The sequence below is a fragment of the Somniosus microcephalus genome, unplaced genomic scaffold (genome assembly GCF_052327205.1).
Source record: "Somniosus microcephalus isolate GS21.2 unplaced genomic scaffold, FLI_Smic_1.0 unresolved_chr2, whole genome shotgun sequence".
Classification (NCBI taxonomy): Eukaryota; Metazoa; Chordata; class Chondrichthyes; order Squaliformes; family Somniosidae; genus Somniosus; species Somniosus microcephalus.
The window spans coordinates 47,762,400-47,781,944 of NW_028225180.1; the positions used below are offsets into that span (position 1 = coordinate 47,762,400).

The 19,545-nt window shown below is 45.5% G+C and overlaps 2 protein-coding genes across 3 annotated transcripts in view; both read right to left on the reverse strand.

Annotated features, from left to right (window-relative positions):
• Nucleotides 1–19,545, reverse strand: part of LOC147092602 (ribonuclease inhibitor-like) — a 640,499-nt gene that overhangs the window by 249,040 nt on the left and 371,914 nt on the right. The window contains exon 5 of one of the 2 annotated variants that reach the window (XM_085975964.1): nt 16,178–16,187. The exons of the other annotated variant lie outside the window; for it this stretch is intronic. Coding sequence (XP_085832090.1) covers nt 16,178–16,187 — 10 coding nt within the window. The remainder of the gene's footprint in view (nt 1–16,177; nt 16,188–19,545) is intronic. 2 annotated transcript variants of the gene reach the window in all.
• Nucleotides 1,887–10,000, reverse strand: LOC147092604 (beta-1,3-galactosyl-O-glycosyl-glycoprotein beta-1,6-N-acetylglucosaminyltransferase 3-like). The gene is made up of 2 exons (XM_085976389.1): nt 9,227–10,000; nt 1,887–7,808 (listed from the first exon to the last, which is right to left on the reverse strand). Exons 1-2 carry the CDS (start codon nt 9,998–10,000, stop codon nt 7,281–7,283), a joined length of 1,302 nt encoding a protein of 433 aa, XP_085832515.1. The 3' UTR covers nt 1,887–7,280.

Below are 19,545 nucleotides of genomic sequence, written 5' to 3' on the forward strand. Positions count from 1 at the left end.
ACTTTTAAACCACACCAGTCCACTTTAAATAACACTCCTCCAGCCCGAGAGCGACTTGGTAAGGCCCAGGTAAGCTGTCACTATTATCGCCAGGCGCTACGGAGGGGGGCGCCACTGAATTTCTGGCCCGCGGTGCTCAAAATGCGTTGCACACTAAAATGACGTCATAATCATCCTGCGCCCATGAGCGGGTGCTAAGATTTCGCGCCGGCGCTAAATGCTTGCTCAATATGGGGCGAGGCGCTAGGCACCCTGTGCCCCCCCAGAAATTGGCTAGCGCCCCACTTCTCGGCTTTTAGGCGTTAATCGGTGGCGCTAACAACCGAATTTCTCCCCCACTGTGTTTCATCTTCTCAGTTGTTTTACACACCAGTTCAAAGTTTCTTTTTTCAATTCTGGGGGCACAATCTTATTCACACATTCCTAAAACTTGCAAAATCCAAGACAAGACAAAAGTTTTAAACGCTTGTAACACAGAGAAGTGGGTGGAGCTAAACCACACGTAACAGAATCTTTCTTTTAAAGACAGACTTTTCAGACAGGAGAAATACTGTAACTTCTTAAACATTCATAGTCAGGAAAACTTTCACACTTTAACACACACATATTCATACAAACTGAAATTCCAGTATATATTTAAGGTTCCTTTCACTCAGCAAATCTTGTGTTTTATTTGTCTCGGCACAGATGTTAATAACTTCCATGTTGATAAAGCTTTAAGTTTATTTTTTTTCCTTTTTAAGTTGGTGACTCAGCAGGTTTCCCTGGCTTTCCAAATTCCTGTTTTTTTTTCTTCTTTTGCTGAGTTTTCAAATTGGTTAGCCTGCAAATTAGATCTTTTTCCTTCTTTATCTCTTCCTTCTGTTTCGATTCCTTACATTGTTTCTGGTAACAAGCTAAGATTACCATTCCCCCTTTACCCTCTTTATCTTTGATTTGTCCCCTCCACCAAGCCCTTTGCTTTCTTGCACTGTCGTCCAGGTCCGATCCTTTCCTTTTGATTGATTCAATTAATTTTCTGTATTTTTATCTACCAGGAATCGGTTGTTGAATCCAGGCCCCCACCACAGTGGGGAATCCTCCTTTCCATCTCCTTTTTTTTCAATGATTCTAAATTCACTCGTTTCACTTTATATATCTGTTCTCAGATTTCCTTCTTTACTTCCTGTCAATCACTCCGTTTCTTTAAAAACACACACCAACCCTTTCGTCATGAGATTCTGATACTGTGGAGTCTGTATCTCCCTACGTCCTCCTTGATCCTGGCCACCACGTGGGACTATTGTCCTCTTAATTCCGGCTCAGGCTAGGCGTTTGGGACAGACCTCACCCTTGTCCGTTTCAACCTCTTTGTGACGATTGAGTTGATTCATGTACTCACGATTGTACAATCATTCATTCGTTTTCTGAGGTTTCGCCGCCTCTCGGCTTCAGAGGATTTCCCACCTCCCGGGTTAGGGGATTTGCCGCCCTTGTCGGCCTTTAAAATTTTCTTCGGCCAGAAGCACTCGTCCTTCACCCAGTGTTAAAACAGCCTGTTTTAACTATTTCATAGGAGCCGCACCTCATGGGCCTACCAGGTTTCTAAACCCTTGTTTTCTGGTACCGCAGTCCGGCAGTTTTAACCACCTCCAATTAATGGTGTCTTACTTTTTAAAGTTCTTTTGTATGTCGATCTAACTTAATGTCTCGCCAGCGATTAACCTCTAATTTTACAGGTGGTAATTTAAACATACTCACCCGTCTTAGGTTATCATTGTCTGGGAGTTTTGTTCAGATCGTGTATCCCATCCTCATCATCAATTGATGTGAGCCACCAGAGTGCGGACCAAGTGATATACAAGGTCGACATCACCGGCTTGTTGGAAGAAAGACAGACCAAATAATTGGAGTAACAACGGTTTATTCAGGCCTGGGGAGAACCTCTCATGGCGATGCGTGAGTCCAAATCCACCGATATCCTAGCAACGTTCAAAATTATACAAAAATCAAAGCCCTGCCCTAGGGGCGGGTGCAAAGCTTATTAGCATATACAGAGTTATTGCTAAATGGCAAGTATAAACCGTGACATTTCATGCTTCCAGTCACCTACAGATCACAGTTCTGTTATCAGTTGGTCCTGTCACATTTTGTGACTGCGGGCCTCATCTTAATTGCTTTACAACCGACCATTTGCCTCTAGCCAGGTGGTTTGCTTGTACATGTTTTCTTAAGAAAACAGTCCTCCTTCAGCTCCATTTCGGGTAACTCGCAGTCCAGATGGGAGGAGGGTAGCCGGGCATGGTGGCCAGAGTGGGAGAAGCAGGCCACCACACGTGGAACCGGCAACAGTGAGGAGGAAGCTGCGGTGAAGAGGAAGACGGAGCGGCTGAGGGACATCATGCGCCCACTGCCACAGGAAGCCATTGTATTGACTCTGAACATGGCGCTGTATGTATAGCTGATGCATCCCTACGGGGAACAAGCATTCCATTGTACTTGTTACATATGGCAAATAAATCTAATCTGAATCTGAATCTGAATCTAAATACTGTGGATGCTGTAAATCTGAAATAGTAACAGAAAATGCTGGAAACACTCAACAGCCCAGGCAGCATCCGTGGAGAGGGAAACAGAAAAACAGGTCCCAGACATGAAACGTTAACTCTATTTTTCTCTCCATGGATGCGGCCTGGAATTTTGGAAGTTCACAACCATTGCTTGCAATATCTCTGCGGACACCACTTTAAAAGCCCTAGCATGTAGGCCATCAGATCCAGGGGATTTATCGGCTTTTAGTCCCATTAATATCTCAATTACTATCATGATTACTAATTTCCTTGCATTGCTCATTCTACCTGACCCCTGGTTCACACTATATTCAGAATTTTGTTTGTGTCTTCTTCCATGAAGACAGATACAATGCATTTGTTTAATGTCTGTGCCATTTCCTTGTACCCATGATAATTTCTCCTGTCTCTGCCTGTCAGGGACACACATTTACTTTCGCTAATCTCTTCCATTTATGTACCTATTTCATGTTTACAATCTGTTTTTATGTTTTTGCCAGTTTAATTATGTACGCGAATGTACGTTACATTCGATGCAATTTAGAAGCACAAATTCAGTTTCAAAGCAATGTTGTATTAGCCATTGCAGAGTTATGTTTGCAAACTGAGCATGATTGAGATCTTAACTTTCCAGCTGACATGATCATTAGAAAGGACAGGAAAATTGCTAAAATACACAATTAAGCAGTAGAAAGAAACAGTTTCAGTAAAGGGTGATCAAGAAGTGGAAGCACTATTCGTAGAGTTAAGGAGCAGCAAAGCATGAAAACTCTGGTGTGAGTTGCCTGCAGAGCACCTGATCAGAGTGATTCAATGGGATGTTTAATCACGGAGATCAGGGAAGCATGTAGCCAAATGTGGTTATAAAGATAGATTTTAATTTTCATGCAGATGGGGAGAAACAGAACCGCTGAAGTAATAAAGGTAATAAATTAATAAAATGCATTCAGGACAGTTTTCAATATTGGATATCTTAGTATCCATGTGGGAGCAGGTCAATTTGAGGGCAAGGGATCTTCCCTAAATTAGCATCCATAATGCGACTGCAACGAAAATTGGCTGGAGAGGTAGATGGTCCTGTACCAAATCAACGTTGAAATTTAACTAAGGCAAACTTCTAAGCAATGGGAATCTAATTGATCTTATGAAACTTAACTTATCTTAACGGATAAAACTTAAACCAAACAGATAGAATTATTAAAAGAAGTAATTGGTACGATACAAAAAGCAGCACGTGCCCCTTAAAACACAAATATCCACTTATGTGTTTAAGGAACCACAGCCACCAAATGAGGCAGTATCCAGCTGAACAATTCACTTTCACAATGGATTGAGGATTGTAAATTCAGCATTTTGTGAGAGCTATTAAAAGCAACAAAAGGTGAAAAATGTAATAAGAGGTGAAAAAACGGAAAATGGAATATCCAATCTAACAGCAAAATACTTCTATGAATATATTAAGAGAAACAGAGTGGTAAAGGAGAAAGTGGGCTAGTAAAGACAGATGCGAGCGAGATTATAATTCATAATGAAAAATGGGAGATTGTTAAATGAATATTCTGCATCCAATTTAATGTGGAAAAAGACAGCAAAATGCCAGCTATATGAAGGAACCTAAAACAACTCATGGGCAGGAACATAGTGGATTTAATAGAAGTGAAATGGTAACGAAGAAAATAATGTAATTTAAGGTACACAAATCTGCAGGTGCCAACGGTTTCCATCCCATAGTATTTAAAGAAATAGGTGAGGACATTGCATAGCTGTTACATACATTTCCAAAGCTCCTAGATGTCGGGACTGTGCCGTTGGATTGGGAAATTGCAAATGTTACTCCATTATCGAAGAAGAGAGTGAAAGAAAAAGCAGGTAAATACAGACTGCTCAGTATAACGTTAGTTGTGGGAAATATAGTTGAATCGGTTATCAGAGAAGAGTGAGTGAACACTTAGACAAGTATGAACTACTCAAAAAGAGGCAACATGAATGGGCGATGGACAGGTCATGTCTGACTAATCCAGCAGATTTTATTGACGTGGTCACTTGCAAGTTGGACAGTGAATTGTCCATGGAAGATGTCTATATGGACATTCAGAAGGCATTTAATAACGTTCCACAAAAGCGATTATCAACAATAAACAAAATGAATGGACTCGTGGTTAATCTTGTAACACGGATTGGTAATTGGTTGGCAGATAGGAGACAGAGATTAGGAATAAACGGAATGCTCTCTGATTGGCGGGATTTGACAAGTGGTGTTTTCGAGGGATCTTTACTACTGCCTCAGTTTTTAACCATATATATTAATGACTTCGATGAAAGAATAGAGAGTTGTATATTCAAGTTTGCATTACACTAATTTAGGAAGTAAAGTAGGTTGCGTACAAGGGAGTAGGAAATTACAAAGGGACATAAACTGCATAGATTGCGAAAATCTATAGCAAATAGAGTTGATTGTGATGAAATGTGACACCATCAACTTTGGATCCTAGAGAAACAAATCTAAATTGAATTCAAAATTAGAACTCGATGCTTCCATTTTACATAACGTTGGTCAGATCCCACCTCGAGCATTAATTTCAGTTTTGGTAACCGAATATCAGGTACAGCGCATATTCACCAGAATTATACTAGTGCTTGCAGAGTTAGATTATGAGGCCAGGTTGCATATACCTGGTTTTTATTTCCTTGAGTTTAAACGTTTGAGGGTTGATCATATCTAAATATCTAAAGTCATACATGGATTCCATGGGGTAGATACAGACAGACTATTTCCTCTAATAGGGACATACGGACTAAGTTCAATTCATGAATCTGTAGACAGGAACCGTATGGTGTAACATGCGATTCTCCTCCGCATCTCAAACGATTCACAGCAGCTATGTCTGATCCTCATTTTCACACTGGAAATGCGATATTCACGCAGCCCCATATTATAGTCCTAATCAGGAGAATGCTCCAGTGTGAACGATTGATGCAGCCTGTTACATTGCTATTGAGGAGAATGCTCCAGTTTGAACGATCGATGCAGCCACTGTAACAGTACTAATCAGGAGAATTCTCCAGTGTGAACGATTGAGACTGCAACTGTTAAAGAGCTAATCAGGAGAACGCCCAGTGTGATCGATTGATGCAGCCTCTGTTATATTGCCATTGAGGAGAATGCTCCAGTTTGAACGATCGATGCAGCCACTGTAACAGTACTAATCAGGAGAATTCTCCAGTGTGAACGATTGAGACTGCAACTGTTAAAGAGCTAATCAGGAGAATGCCCAATGTGATCGATTGATGCAGCCTCTGTTATATTGCCATTGAGGAGCATGCTCCAGTTTGAACGATCGATGCAGCCACTGTAACAGTACTAATCAGGAGAATTCTCCAGTGTGAACGATTGAGACTGCAACTGTTAAAGAGCTAATCAGGAGAATGCCCCAGTGTGAACGATTGAGGCAGCCTCTGTTATATTGCTATTGAGGAGAATGCTCCAGTTTGAACGATTGATGCAGCCACTGTAACAGTACTAATCAGGAGAATGCCCCAGCGTGACTGATTGAGGCAGCCTCTGTTATATTGCTATTGATGAGAATGCTCCAGTGTGAATGATTGATGCAGCCACTGTTACATTGCTATTCGTAGTGATACTGCCGTATGATCAACAAAAAAAGCTTGCATTTATATAGCGCCTTTAATGCAATAAATCTCCCCAAGGCACTACACAGGAGAGTTATCAAACAGCATTTAACACCGAGACACAAAAGCTGATTTTAGCACCGGCGACCAAATTCTTGCTCAAAGAGGTCAGTTTTAAGCAGCGTCTTCAAGGCGGAGAGAGAAGTCCAGAGGCGGAGTGACTGATGTAGCAAATTCCAAATCATCTGTTCCAGGCAATTTGAAGGCTTGTGAATCTGCAAGACGCCGGAATTGCAGGAGAGTGGAGATTTCGGAGGTTTGTAACACTGGAGGAGGTTACAGAGATAAAGAGGGACAAGACATTTAAAATCAAGGATGAGAATTATAAACTGACGCATTGCTATAACGGAAGCCAGTGTAGGTCAGCGAGCAGAGACGTGATGGGTGAATCGGTGAATGGAACTTGGTGCCAGTTAGGATACAGTCCGCTGAGTTCTGCATGAGTTCAAGTTAATGCAGGTTGGAAGATGGAAGGCAGGTCAGGAGAGCATTAGTATAGGCAACTCCATAGGTAACAAAGGTACGGATGTGGATTTGAGCAGCAGATGAGCTGTGGCAGCGGCGGAGACGACCGAGGTTACAAAGGTGGAAGTAGGCGTGCTTGGTGATGGAGTCAATATGTGATTGGAAGCTCATCTCTGTGAAATAGGCCGCCAAGTTTGAGAACGGTCTGCTTCAGCCTCAGACAGTGACCAGGCAGAGTATGGCTGTGGGATAGATTTTGTGGCGAGGAGCGAAGACAGTGGCTTCGGTCTTCCCAACATTTAGTTGGAACAAATTTTTTCTCATCCAGATTGATGCAGCCCGTTACTGTTCTGTTCATGAAAAAGTTACAGTTTGAATGACTGTTGCAGCCACTGTTAGTGCTGTTTATGCAAATGTTCCAGTTTGGGTTATTGATCGAACCCCTGTTATTTATTTTGGTTCATGTGTGACATTTTCCCGCATTATTATTCAACACGTTGCTACAATCGACAATCTGTATGCATTCGCTGATAGAGTCCCGCCATCTGCCTGTGGCCCAAACATTCCCATTCATTCTTAACTTCCTGTTCCATTAATCGATCTGTGTCGGATATATTCCTCCATACATTGCAAAGCTGTGTTGTCCACTTCAGGATCAAACTTGTTGGCGAACAAAAGTTTCTGTTGGACGATCCAGTGGAGATCTCCAGACCCATACACACAGAGCTGATGTTTGTACCTTCCTGTACAAGGCGGATATAAGCCTCCTTTCGCTATATCACCAGCATCGAAAGACCACTTCACTGCTCGAGTAAGGACTCGTGCGTCACCCCTGTGTTGCCTGGGAGTGTATGGAATGGAGCCGGGCACCTCGGGCATTCTCTGAAGTGTGGCCCAGATGTGTTCATCGGGGCTGTAGGTATCCTCGGACCACTTGAAAAATGCCTGGATTTCCGCGTTCACAAATAAAATGCTCACAAATTCTCTGGTAACCAGAATGTATGCGCTCCCCACAAACATAGGGCTGTGTATGGGTGGATGGCTCTTCACTTGATCTGTCCTGACCACACCCTCGTGAATATCATGATGATATTTCCATCGTCTCTGAAAGTCAACACAAAGAATTATCGTTTTTCATTGAACAACTTAATTCTCATTTTCTTGCCACACAACTAGCATCAGTAACGATAAACTTTCATTGTCTCAATGACTTTAAATTTGTTCTACTTTTTTGCTTGTATAAATATTGCATGGTAAATGTTGATACCTGGAGCGACTCAAAAGAGGAAGTGATGCAGAAATGACAAGGCGGTGGCTCACTGCAATGCTAATAATGGCCTTTTGAAGGGCAATTATTTAGAAAATATATCACCAGATTGGCTCAGATTGGATATTTAGAATTTTTCCGGTCACCATAAGCATCGCCTTTAGACTTGTGACAAAAAATAAGGCAATCAACAGTCATACCCAAAATTAAACTATGTCAGGGTTTTGAAAACAACGTAGGAAACAGCAAATGTTCATCTGCCACGGCCTCAGTTGCCCGGGAAGAGAGCCCAATACAGTAAGTATCATGTCATCCTTCTATTTTTGTGCACATACCAAGTGATTTTAAACATCTGATGTCGGGCTTGAGGAATCCTAACTGGAAATTCACATCAGCCCTTGACTGTCCAATGCAGTGAAGCAGGAGATGTGAGACCACCTGTAGGGACAGGTTTAATCCTGGTGCATGACGTGATGTGTAGTGTCACTAAAGTCTGATGAAGTGCATGTTTTTATCATCCAACCCTTCAAGTATCTATTCAGTTATTTACTTCATTTAACCACAGTGGCTACCTCTCAGGCAGTGCAACCCACGTGGTCACTACACTCTGTGCTGAACAAAGTAAATGTATTGAGGAGAACGCTACTGATCTACAAACATATGTGACATTGATCAGGGAGCGATAAATATAATAATGCGAGTAAACTGGATGGAAACAAAACTGGATGCAGTGAGTGAATGAGCGAGTGGGAGGGAGGAAGGGTCGAGGGAGAGTTGGATGGATGGATGAATATATCGATGAATGGATGGGCGGATGGATGGCGAGAAAGTTGGGTGAATCGATTTGTGGGTGGGTTGATGGATGGATGGATGAATGGATGGAGGGATGGATGGATGGAGGGATGGATGGATGTATGGATGGAGGGATGGATGGATGGATGGAAGGATGGATGGATGGATGGATGGAAGTATGGATGGATGGAAGGATGGATGGGAGGATGGATGGATGGATTGAGGGATGGATGGATGTATGGATGGAGGGATGGATGGATTGATGGAGGGATAGATGGATGTATGGATGGATGGATGGATGGATGGAAGTATGGATGGCTGGAGGGATGGATGGATGGATGGACGGATGGATGGATGGAGGGATGGATGGATGGATGGGTGGATGAGCGGATGAATGGATGGATGGATGGATGGAAAACCAGGATTAATGGATGGGCACCCGAAATGAAGCTGGACCATTTACCTGTTTGTATCCTGGTGGAGGGTCCGACTCTATAACATTTGAGCTGTTCATGGCCAAGAGACTTTTGACTATCTCCCGGTTGCTTTTTATTGGAAAGTCTTTTCCACAAACATTGATGAGGTACCTCCACGGGACAGAGCTCCGCAGCAGCTCTTCCATACAGTTCAGATCAGCCTGAACTCTGGACCATGAGGCATATGTCACTGTCTCCAATTTTCTGACTACAAAGACATTCGTGAAACAGGAAGCGATGGCCTGGACCGCCGAGTGAAACGGCTTTGGAGACTTCCTGTCCACATGGACACAGTAAACATTCTGAGGAGCATAAATGCCTCTTAGGAGCCTCTCAAACATCTCAATATTTTCATTGACCACCATAGAATAGGCCAGAGGGAATTTGCGTTCCTCGGCACTTAAGGAGAACGTGATGTATTTGCGGTTTTTCAAAAAAGAATCGCAGTCCTTGGTCATTGTTAAATAATCGATTTCAGTGAAGGCCTTATATTTGTTTGCGATTGTGATCGATTTCAAAAGAGCGTTTTCAACAGCTTCCAAGTCACCCCTAATTATCATCCAACAACTCGAGTTCTTCTCTGACAGATCGAGGAATTCAAATTGCGCATCGTAAACTAGTTTTTGATTAACAGGTTTTAAATTAATTATGATTGTGTTTTCACTCCAGCCAAAATATACATAAATATATATCAGAGAGAGTCCACACAGGATCGAGCACACTGCCTCCCACCTGGCATGACACTGAGCCAACATCCTCATTGCTCTTCCACCGGTATTTGAAAAGTATTTTCCAGATTTAATCATATGCAGAAATACAAATAGAGGGATTATGTTCTTGAATGGCAAGCACTCTGTTCAGGCAATATGGAAAAATTGGGAAACGAATTTTCAGGCACTGGTGACTTGAAATCGGATGCTCTTGGCTGAACACAGCAAGTGTGATTTCACCGGGTTCAGCCAGCTATCCTGTTCGACAGGTCCCATCTGTTCCTGTTGTCTTGTCCTCCCTTGTTGTCAGTCGCTGTTGTCGGTCAGACTTTACACCTTCCCTCACTTTCACTCTCTCTGCTTTAGCGCTTTGGTGTCTCTCAGTTTCTCAGCACAGAGCTTCGATCTTTGCTTCACAGAGGTCCTGGTAACAGGCTTCACTATCATGTAACTGGCATCACTTGGATTACAGTTTCCAAGTTTCCTATTACCTTACATAACTTCCGCCTGTTGGTCAAAGTTTCATCAAAGAAGGCAGGAGCAGGCTGTGGGTGGATCTTCTGAAAGGTTGAAGATCCTAACAGATAAGGGTGAGAAAAACAACAACATGTTTAATAGAGCCTAGAAGAAAGGAGCATAGCTACAAACAGGGGTGAGACAAGAAAGAAAACATTGAAATTATACAGCGCCTTTTACGAACTCAACACGTCCCAAACGCTTCAAAGTCAATTAAGTACTTCCCAAGGGTGGGCATTGTAGTACTGCATGAAACGCATCAGTATTCAGTACTGCCCCCACAGTACCCCAGCGCTCTCTCACTATGGCACCTCCAAATGTGCAGTGCAACTTCAGTACTGACTCTTCAAAGGTACTGCACTCCATCAGTACTGCCCCTCCACAGAGCAGCAATCCCTCTGGAATGCACCTCCCAAATTGCAGGACTCCCACAGTGCCGTTCCTCTGAAAGTGCAGCACCCCATCAGTGCTGCACCTCTGAAAATGCAACACTCCCTCACGACTGCCCGTCAGAGAGTGCAGCACTCCCTCAGTATGAACACGCTGAACCTACTGCACTCCCACACTCCTGACATTCCCATGGTGCATCGCGCTCTCAGTGCTAGCACTTCGACAGTGCAGCCCTCCCTCAGTACTAGCCTTCCTATTGTGGCACAATTCCAAAGTTCTGACCCACCGGCAGTGCAGAACATCCTCAGTACTGCGACTCCGACAATGCAGTGCACCCTCAATACTACTGCTCTGACAGTGCAGCGTTACCTCAGTACTGCCACTGCGACAATGCAGAGCACCCTCAAAACTGCTGCTCTGACAGTGCAGTGCAGCGTTACCTCAGTACTGTCATTCCAACAATGCAGCACTCCCTCAGTACTGCCGCTCTGCCAGTGCAGCTCACCCTCAGTACTGACACTACGACAGGATAGCACACATTCAGTGCTGCCCTATGTTAGCCCTGCAAAGATAACCCCGCTTTTTAAAAGAGGAAAACAAAAAACGGGGTACTCAAGGCCAGATAGCTTAACAACAATAGTACACAAAATGTTTGAGTCTATTATTAGGGACATCGTAACAGGGCACTTAGAAAATCGCAATATAATTAGGATGAGTCAACATGGTTGAATGAAAGGGAAATCGTGTTTAACAAATCTGTTTAAGTTTATTGAAGATGGAACTAGTAGGATGGACAAAGGATGGATGTGGTGTATTTGGATTTTCAAAAAACATTCAATAAGGTGCCACACAAGAGGTTATTACACAAAATTAGGACTCATGAAATTGTTGGTAATATATTAGCATGGACAAGAATTGGTTAATGGACAGAAAACAGAGAGGAGGAATAAATGGGACTTTATAGGTTTGGCAGGCTGTAACTAGCGGTGTACCGCAAGGATCAGTGCTTGGGCCACAGCTGTTTACAATCTGTATCAATAACTTACATGAAGGGACTGAGTGTAATGTATCCAAGTTTGCTGATGATACAAATTTAGGTGGAAAAGTAAGCTGCGAGGAGGAAGCAAAGAGGCTGCAGAGAGTATTGGCAGGTTGACTGAGTGAGCAAGAACATGGCAAATGGAAAAGAATGTGGGGAAGCAAATGGTATGTAAGCATTTGTTAGAAAGGGATTAGAGTATAAGATAAAATAATTCTTTCCACAACTATACAGGGCACTTTTAAGGCCACACCTGGAATACTGTGTACAGTGCTTGTCACCATACCTAAGGAAAGACATACTTGCCTTAGGGGGAGAGCAACGTCGGTTCACCAGACTGGTTCCTGGGATGAGGAGATTGCCCAATGAGGCGAGATTAAGTAGACTAGGCCTATATTCCCTAGAATTTAGAAGAGAGATCTAATTGAAACATATAAATTTCTTAAGGGGCTTGACAGGGTTAATGCTGAGAAAATGTTTCCACTGACTGGCGAATCTAGAACACGGGGTCACAATCTCAGAATTAGGGATCAGCCATTTCGGGCTGAGATGAGGAGGAATGTCTTCACGAAATGGTTGTGAATCTTTGGAACTCTCCAATGCAGAGAGCTGTGATTGCTCAGTCACTGATTATATTTAAGACAGAGGGCGATATATTTTTGGGAACTATGAGAATCAAGGGATATGGGGATAGTGCAGGAAGATGGAGTTGAATTAGAAGCTCATCCATGATCTTATTGAACAGTGGAGCAGGCTCGAAGGGCCGAATTGCCTTGTCCTGCTCCAAAATCTTATCTTCTTAAACTCCCTCATGTCTGGCTCTCCGCCAGTGCAACACTGCCTCACTGCAATCCATTCAACAGTGCAGCATTTCCTCAGTACTGGCTCTCCCACAGTGCAACACTCCCTCACTACCACCCTCCGACAGTGCAACACTCCCTCACTACCATCCCTCCGACAGTGCAACACTCCCTCCCTACCATCCCTCCGACAGTGCAACACTCCCTCACTACCATCCCTCCGACAGTGCAACACTCCCTCAACACCTCCCTCCAACAGTGCAACACTCCCTCCCTACTATCCCTCGGACAGTGCAACACTCCCTCACTACTATCCCTCCGACAGTGCAACACTCCCTCCCTACTATTCCTCCAACAGTGCAACACTCCCACACTACTATCCCTCGGACAGTGCAACACTCCCTCACTACTATCCCTCCGAAAGTGCAACACTCCCTCACTACTATCCCTCCAACAGGGCAACACTCCCTCACTACTATCCCTCCGACAGTGCAACACTCCCTCACTACTATCCCTCCGACAGTGCAACACTCCCTCACTACTATCCCTCCGACAGTGCAAAACTCCCTCACTACTAGCCCTCCGACAGTGCAACACTCCCTCCCTGCTATCCCTCCGACAGTGCAACACTCCCTCACTACTATCCCTCCGACAGTGCAACACTCCCTCACTACTATCCCTCCGACAGTGCAACACTCCCTCCCTACTATCCCTCCGCCAGTGCAACACTCCCTCACTACCATCCCTCTGACAGTGCAACACTTCCTCCCTACTATCCCTCCGACAGTGCAACACCCCCTCCCTACTATCCCTCCGACAGTGCAACACTCCCTCCCTACTATCCCTCCGACAGTGCAACACTCTCTCACTACCATCCCTCCGACAGTGCAACACTCCCTCCCTACTATCCATCCGACACTGCAACACTCCCTCCCTACTATCCCTCCGACAGTGCAACACTCCCTCCCTCCTATCCCTCCGACAGTGCAACACTCCCTCACTACCATCCCTCCAACAGTGCAACAATCCCTCACTACCATCCCTCCGACAGTGCAACACTCCCTCACTACTATCCCTCCGACAGTGCAACACTCCCTCACTACCATCCCTCCGACAGTGCAACACTCCCTCACTACCTCCCACCAACAGTGCAACACTCCCTCCCTACTATCCCTCGGACAGTGCAACACTCCCTCACTACCATCCCTCCGACAGTCCAACACTCCCTCCCTACTATCCCTCCGACAGTGCAACACTCCCTCACTACTATCCCTCCGACAGTGCAACACTCCCTCACGACTATCCCTCCGACAGTGCAACACTCCCTCACTACCATCCCTCGGACAGTGCAACACTCCCTCACTACTATCCCTCCGACAGTGCAACACTCCCTCACTTATATCCATCCGACAGTGCAACACTCCCTCCCTACTATCCCTCCAACAGTGCAACACTCCCTCAGTACCAACCCTCCGAAAGTGCAACACTCCCTCCCTACTATCCCTCGGACAGTGCAACACTCCCTCACTAACATCCCTCCGACAGTGCAACACTCCCTCACTACCATCCCTCCGACAGTGCAACACTCCCTCACTGCCATCTTTCCGACAGTGCAACACTCCCTCACTACCATCCCTCTGACAGTGCAACACTCCCTCACTACCATCCACCCGACAGTGCAAAACTCCCTCACTACCATTCCTCCGACAGTGCAACACTCCCTCACTACCATCCCTCCGAAAGTGCAACACTCCCTCACTACTATCCCTCCGACAGTGCAACACTCCCTCCCTACTATCCCTCGGACAGTGCAACACTCCCTCCCTACTATCCCTCGGACAGTGCAACACTCCCTCCCTACTATCCCTCCGACAGTGCAACACTCCCTCACTACCATCCCTCGGACAGTGCAACACTCCCTCCCTACTATCCCTCCGACAGTGCAACACTCCCTCCCTACTATCCCTCCGACAGTGCAACACTCCCTCCCTACTATCCCTCCGACAGTGTAACACTCCCTCACTACTATCCCTCCGACAGTGCAACACTCCCTCCCTACTATCCCTCCGACAGTGCAACACTCCCTCACTACCATCCCTCCGACAGTGCAACACTCCCTCACTACCATCCCTCCGACAGTGCAACACTCCCTCACTACCATCCCTCCGACAGTGCAACTCTCCCTCCCTACTATCCCTCCGACAGTGCAACACTCCCTCACTACTATCCCTCCGTCAGTGCAACACTCCCTCCCTACTATCCCTCCGACAGTGCTACACTCCCTCCCTACTATCCCTCCGACAGTGCAACACTCCCTCATTACCATCCCTCCGACAGTGCAACACTCCCTCACTACTACCCCTCCGGCAGTGCAACACTCCCTCCCTACTATCCATCCGACAGTCCAATGCTCCCTCCCGACTATCCCTCCGACAGTCCAACACTCCCTCCCTACTATCCCTCCGACAGTGCAACACTCCCTCACTACTATCCATCCGACAGTGCAACACTCCCTCACTACTATCCCTCCGACAGTGCAACACTCCCTCCCTACTATCCATCCGACAGTCCAACACTCCCTCCCTGCTATCCCTCCGACAGTGCAACACTCCCTCACTACTATCCCTCCGACAGTGCAGCATTCCTCAAGTACTGACTCTCCATAGGTGTTGCACTCAATCAATACGGCCCTTCCGACAGTGCAGAGCTCACTCAGTACTGAACTTCGAGTGTGCAGCACTCCATCAGTCCTGCCGCTCCAACGGTGTAGTCTCCCTCAGTACTTACACGAACTTGCACGATACCACTGAACCAGCACTAATCAGACATCTCATTATCTTAGCCCTACACAAAAACTCCTTTGCTCCAACAACAGACCGACTCCGAACTGACATGGCCATTCACCGAAAACCCTGCAAACCAGATTTAATGCACATTCTCCGCAGACCCAAAGCTACACCGACACACCACTAACACAATCATATACCGACACCAAATCACCGAACACTGCACTGTACCTCCACTAACCCAGAATATACCAAGTCCCAAATGCGGAGACTCAACACTGACACACAACTGACCCAAAACTACACAGGTATACCTCATACCCTGTCCTGCACTGACACACCATTGACTCAGACCCGATACCAAGACATCACTGAAGCAGCCGGGTACCGACACACACTGACACATACCTACAGCGACACTCCACTGACCCAGCCCAAACATACACATCCCTGACCCAGCATACCTCGAAACCCCATTGATCCATTGCTACACAGACACTACACAGACTCTGCAATCAGCCAGCCCTGTCCTGATGCGCCACTGACCCAGCCCTATACCAACAAACCATTGACACAGCGGTGACAGACAACCCACTTACACAGACCTACATTGACACCCGACTGACGCACCCCTAAGCGGGAACCCCACAAATCAAGCGGAAGAACCCACTGACACAGACCTAAACTGCTAACCAACCGACCCAAATCTACACCAAAACACCAAAGACCCTGCCCCACACCAAAACCCCAGTGACGCAGCTCCATACCCCTCTTACCCAGCCCCACACCCCACTGAAACAGCCCCACAGCCACTGACCCAGCCCACACCCAACTGTCCCAGCCCCACACCCCACTGACCCAGCCCCTCGCCGACAGCCCTCTGATTCAACCCCGCACCCCACTGAATCAGTCCTACACCGAAATACCAGTGTCCCAGCCCCACACCTGGGGCTGGGACAGTGACCCCGCATTCCACTGACAAACCTCAACCAACTGACCCAGCGTCACACACCACTGACCCAGCCTCAAAGAAGAGTGACGCAGCTTCACACCCCAGTGACAGAGCTCCACACCACACTGACCAAGCCCCGCACCCCACTTACCAAACTCTATACAGACACACCACTTGCCCAGACCAACACCGAGACCTCACTGCCCCAGCACCATACCGACCCCCCATTGACCAAGCCACGCACAGACACCCTACTAACCGAGCCTCCACCGACCCCCACTGACGGAGCCCTAAACCAAAACTCCACTGACCCAACCCAAACCAATTCCACACTGATCAAGCGCAACACACCACTGAATCGGAAACCCACCGATCCAGCCCAAGAGCACACTGACCCAGCCCTAAACCGAAAAATCACTGACCCAACCCTACACAGAATCCCCACTGACCCCAGCCTCCACCGACACTCCACTTACCTTGCCCCACACCCGCTGGCACTGCCTCACAAACTACTGACCAATCCCTACACCGACACCACACTAAACCAGCCCAACACCGAGTCCCCACTGATTCAGCCCCGCACTGATAACCCACTGAACCAGCCCTACTCCGACACCCCACTGACCCAGCCCTAAACCTGGCTTGCTGTCACCAAAATCCTCACATTTACTTTGGTCCTGCTTAAATCCCGTCATGTCCTAGCCCCTCCCAATCTCTGGAACTCAACGGTCCCCTGAGTCTGGCCTCTCGTCTGTTACATAGAATTGCATAGAATACACAGCACAGAAAGAGGCAATTTGGCACAACCACTAGGTGCTGGTGTTTATACTCCACATGAATCTCCTCCCATTCTATCTACCTTATCTCACTCGTTAAGCATACATTCAACTACGTTTTCTCTCATGTACACTTCTAGTTTCTTTTTCAAAACTTCTATGCTATTTTTGCCTTAACATTGACAGCTGTGTTTTATCTCCCCTAAGTCCCATGCTGCATAATTCCCTCCCTAAACCCCGTCACCTCCATCTCCTCCGTTCTGGCCTTCCACAAACCCACCATTTTCAATAAAGTTGTAGTCATCAACCCCTCCTAATACCTCCTTTTTTGGCGCAGTGTCAACTTTTTCTGATTATAATTTTGTGATGTGCCTTGGAACATTTTTCTATATTAAAGGTATTATATCAATGCAAGCTATTGTTTGAAAGGTTGTACATTTGATGGCAGTCATATCAGCAGAGTCATATCTGTTAACAGATATCACAGACTCCTCCATAACCATCCTTTGGTTTGAATCATCCATTCAGCAAGGCAGTCCCACATGAATTCGGACAGAATGGCATTTAGTCACAGTTGGAATGCATATGAAATCTTCAATGTTGACACTTCTATCCATGAAGTCATATTATGATACAGCACAGAGGAGGCCATTCCACCCATCATCCCTGTGGCGGCTCGATGGCAGAGCTATACAATTAGTCCGACAACTCTGATCTTACATGTATTTTTTACTTCAAGTATTTATCAAATTCCCTTTTGAAAGTTACTATTTTACTTGCTTCGACCACCATTTCAGATAGTGCATCCCAGACCACGAAAACTCTCTATGTAAAGAAATGTTCCCCGAAGACGCCTCTGGTTCTTTTGTCAGTTACATTAAATCTGTGTCCTTTGGTAACCAAACATTATGCCACTGGAAACGATTTAACCTTACCTAGTCTTTCAAAACCGTTCATAATCTTGAACACCTCTATCAATTCTCATTTCTAACTGCTCTGTTCTAAACAGATCATCCCCAGCTTCTCCATTCTCTCCACATTAATGATTTGCTCATTTCTGGTGCCATGCTAGCAAATCTCTTCTGTACCTATCTAAGACCTTGACATGCTTCCTAGAGTGTGGTGCCGGAATTTGAACACGACACTCCAGCTGACGCATAGACAGTGTTTTATAAAGCTTTATAATAACTTCCTTGGATTTGTACACTATGCCTATATTAGTAAAGCCGAGGACACCATCAGGTTTTTAGCAGCATCTTCAAAGATGTATTTACATACAAACCCCAGGCTTATCTCTTATTGCATGTCCTTTATAAGAGTACATTTTAGTTCCCGAAATTCGGGTCTCCATGGGTGAGTATGCACGGGGTACTCACCCGCAATCCCGATGGAAGTGCCAGTTTCCTTCATGCACTGCGCATGCGTGGGAAACCGGCACTTCCGTTCGTCTGAACGAAGAGGTTCAGAGGTTGAACCTGTGCGAGGGGGAGGATGCGCGTGCGTATTGAACTTCATTTTTTTTTTACAGGTTTCTCCGGGATCGTAAGCCTGCAGGATTTACAAATGTAAAAAGCATGCATAAGGCTTGTTTTTTACAAGGTAAGTGGTGAATTAATTAAAATTAAAAAAAAATTTCCACAGATTAATTCTTTTTAAATACTTTAAAACAAGGTAAGTTTATTTTTAGCCCCGTTAGAATATAATTTTTTTTTCGAAAATTTAAATTATTGTTTAAAATAGTTATTTCATGTAATATATAGTTTTTTTAAAAATTGTTATTTAAAAAAAATGTATTTGAATGTTTAGTGCTATTTTGGGGCCGTAGTATTTACAAGTCTTGACAGCTCTCCCTGTCAGACTTATGAATGGGCTTTTCCCTGCTCCGATTGGCTGCCCAGGACGCACGTCATCCCAGGGGACACATTGAAGTAACTCCGCCCCTGGGATATGCAAGCACTGCGCGTCGACAGCTGGACCAGGCCCCGGATCGGAATTCCACGGGGTCCTACAGCTCAATGGCCGGCATGCAATGTAAGTGCAGATCGGGGGCTTGCACACACGGGAAGCCCCCGACCCGAATTTCTGGGCCATTGCCTTTCCTCATTTACCCTACCAAAGTATGTCATTTCAATCTCCTCTGCATTAAATGTAAACTACCACGTGTCTGCCCATTCATCAATCTGTTTATGTCGTCCTGAAGTATGTATCTATCCTCCCCATTGTTTACTAAATTTCCAAATATCAACTGATCTGTTAACTATGTCATTGTACCCTGTATACCCAAGTCCAGATCATTAATATATATCAAAAAGAGCAGTGACCCTAATACCGACACCT

What these genes read in the sequence shown, in the direction of transcription:
- LOC147092604 (XM_085976389.1), bottom strand. Translation starts at nt 10,000, where the DNA reads ATGAGGATGTTGGCTCAGTGTCATGCCAGGTGGGAGGCAGTGTGCTCG. An exon ending in CTCCACCAGGATACAAACAG is followed by an intron (nt 7,809 to 9,226) that starts GTAAATGGTCCA and finishes GTTGACTTTCAG; the next exon opens with AGACGATGGAAATATCATCA.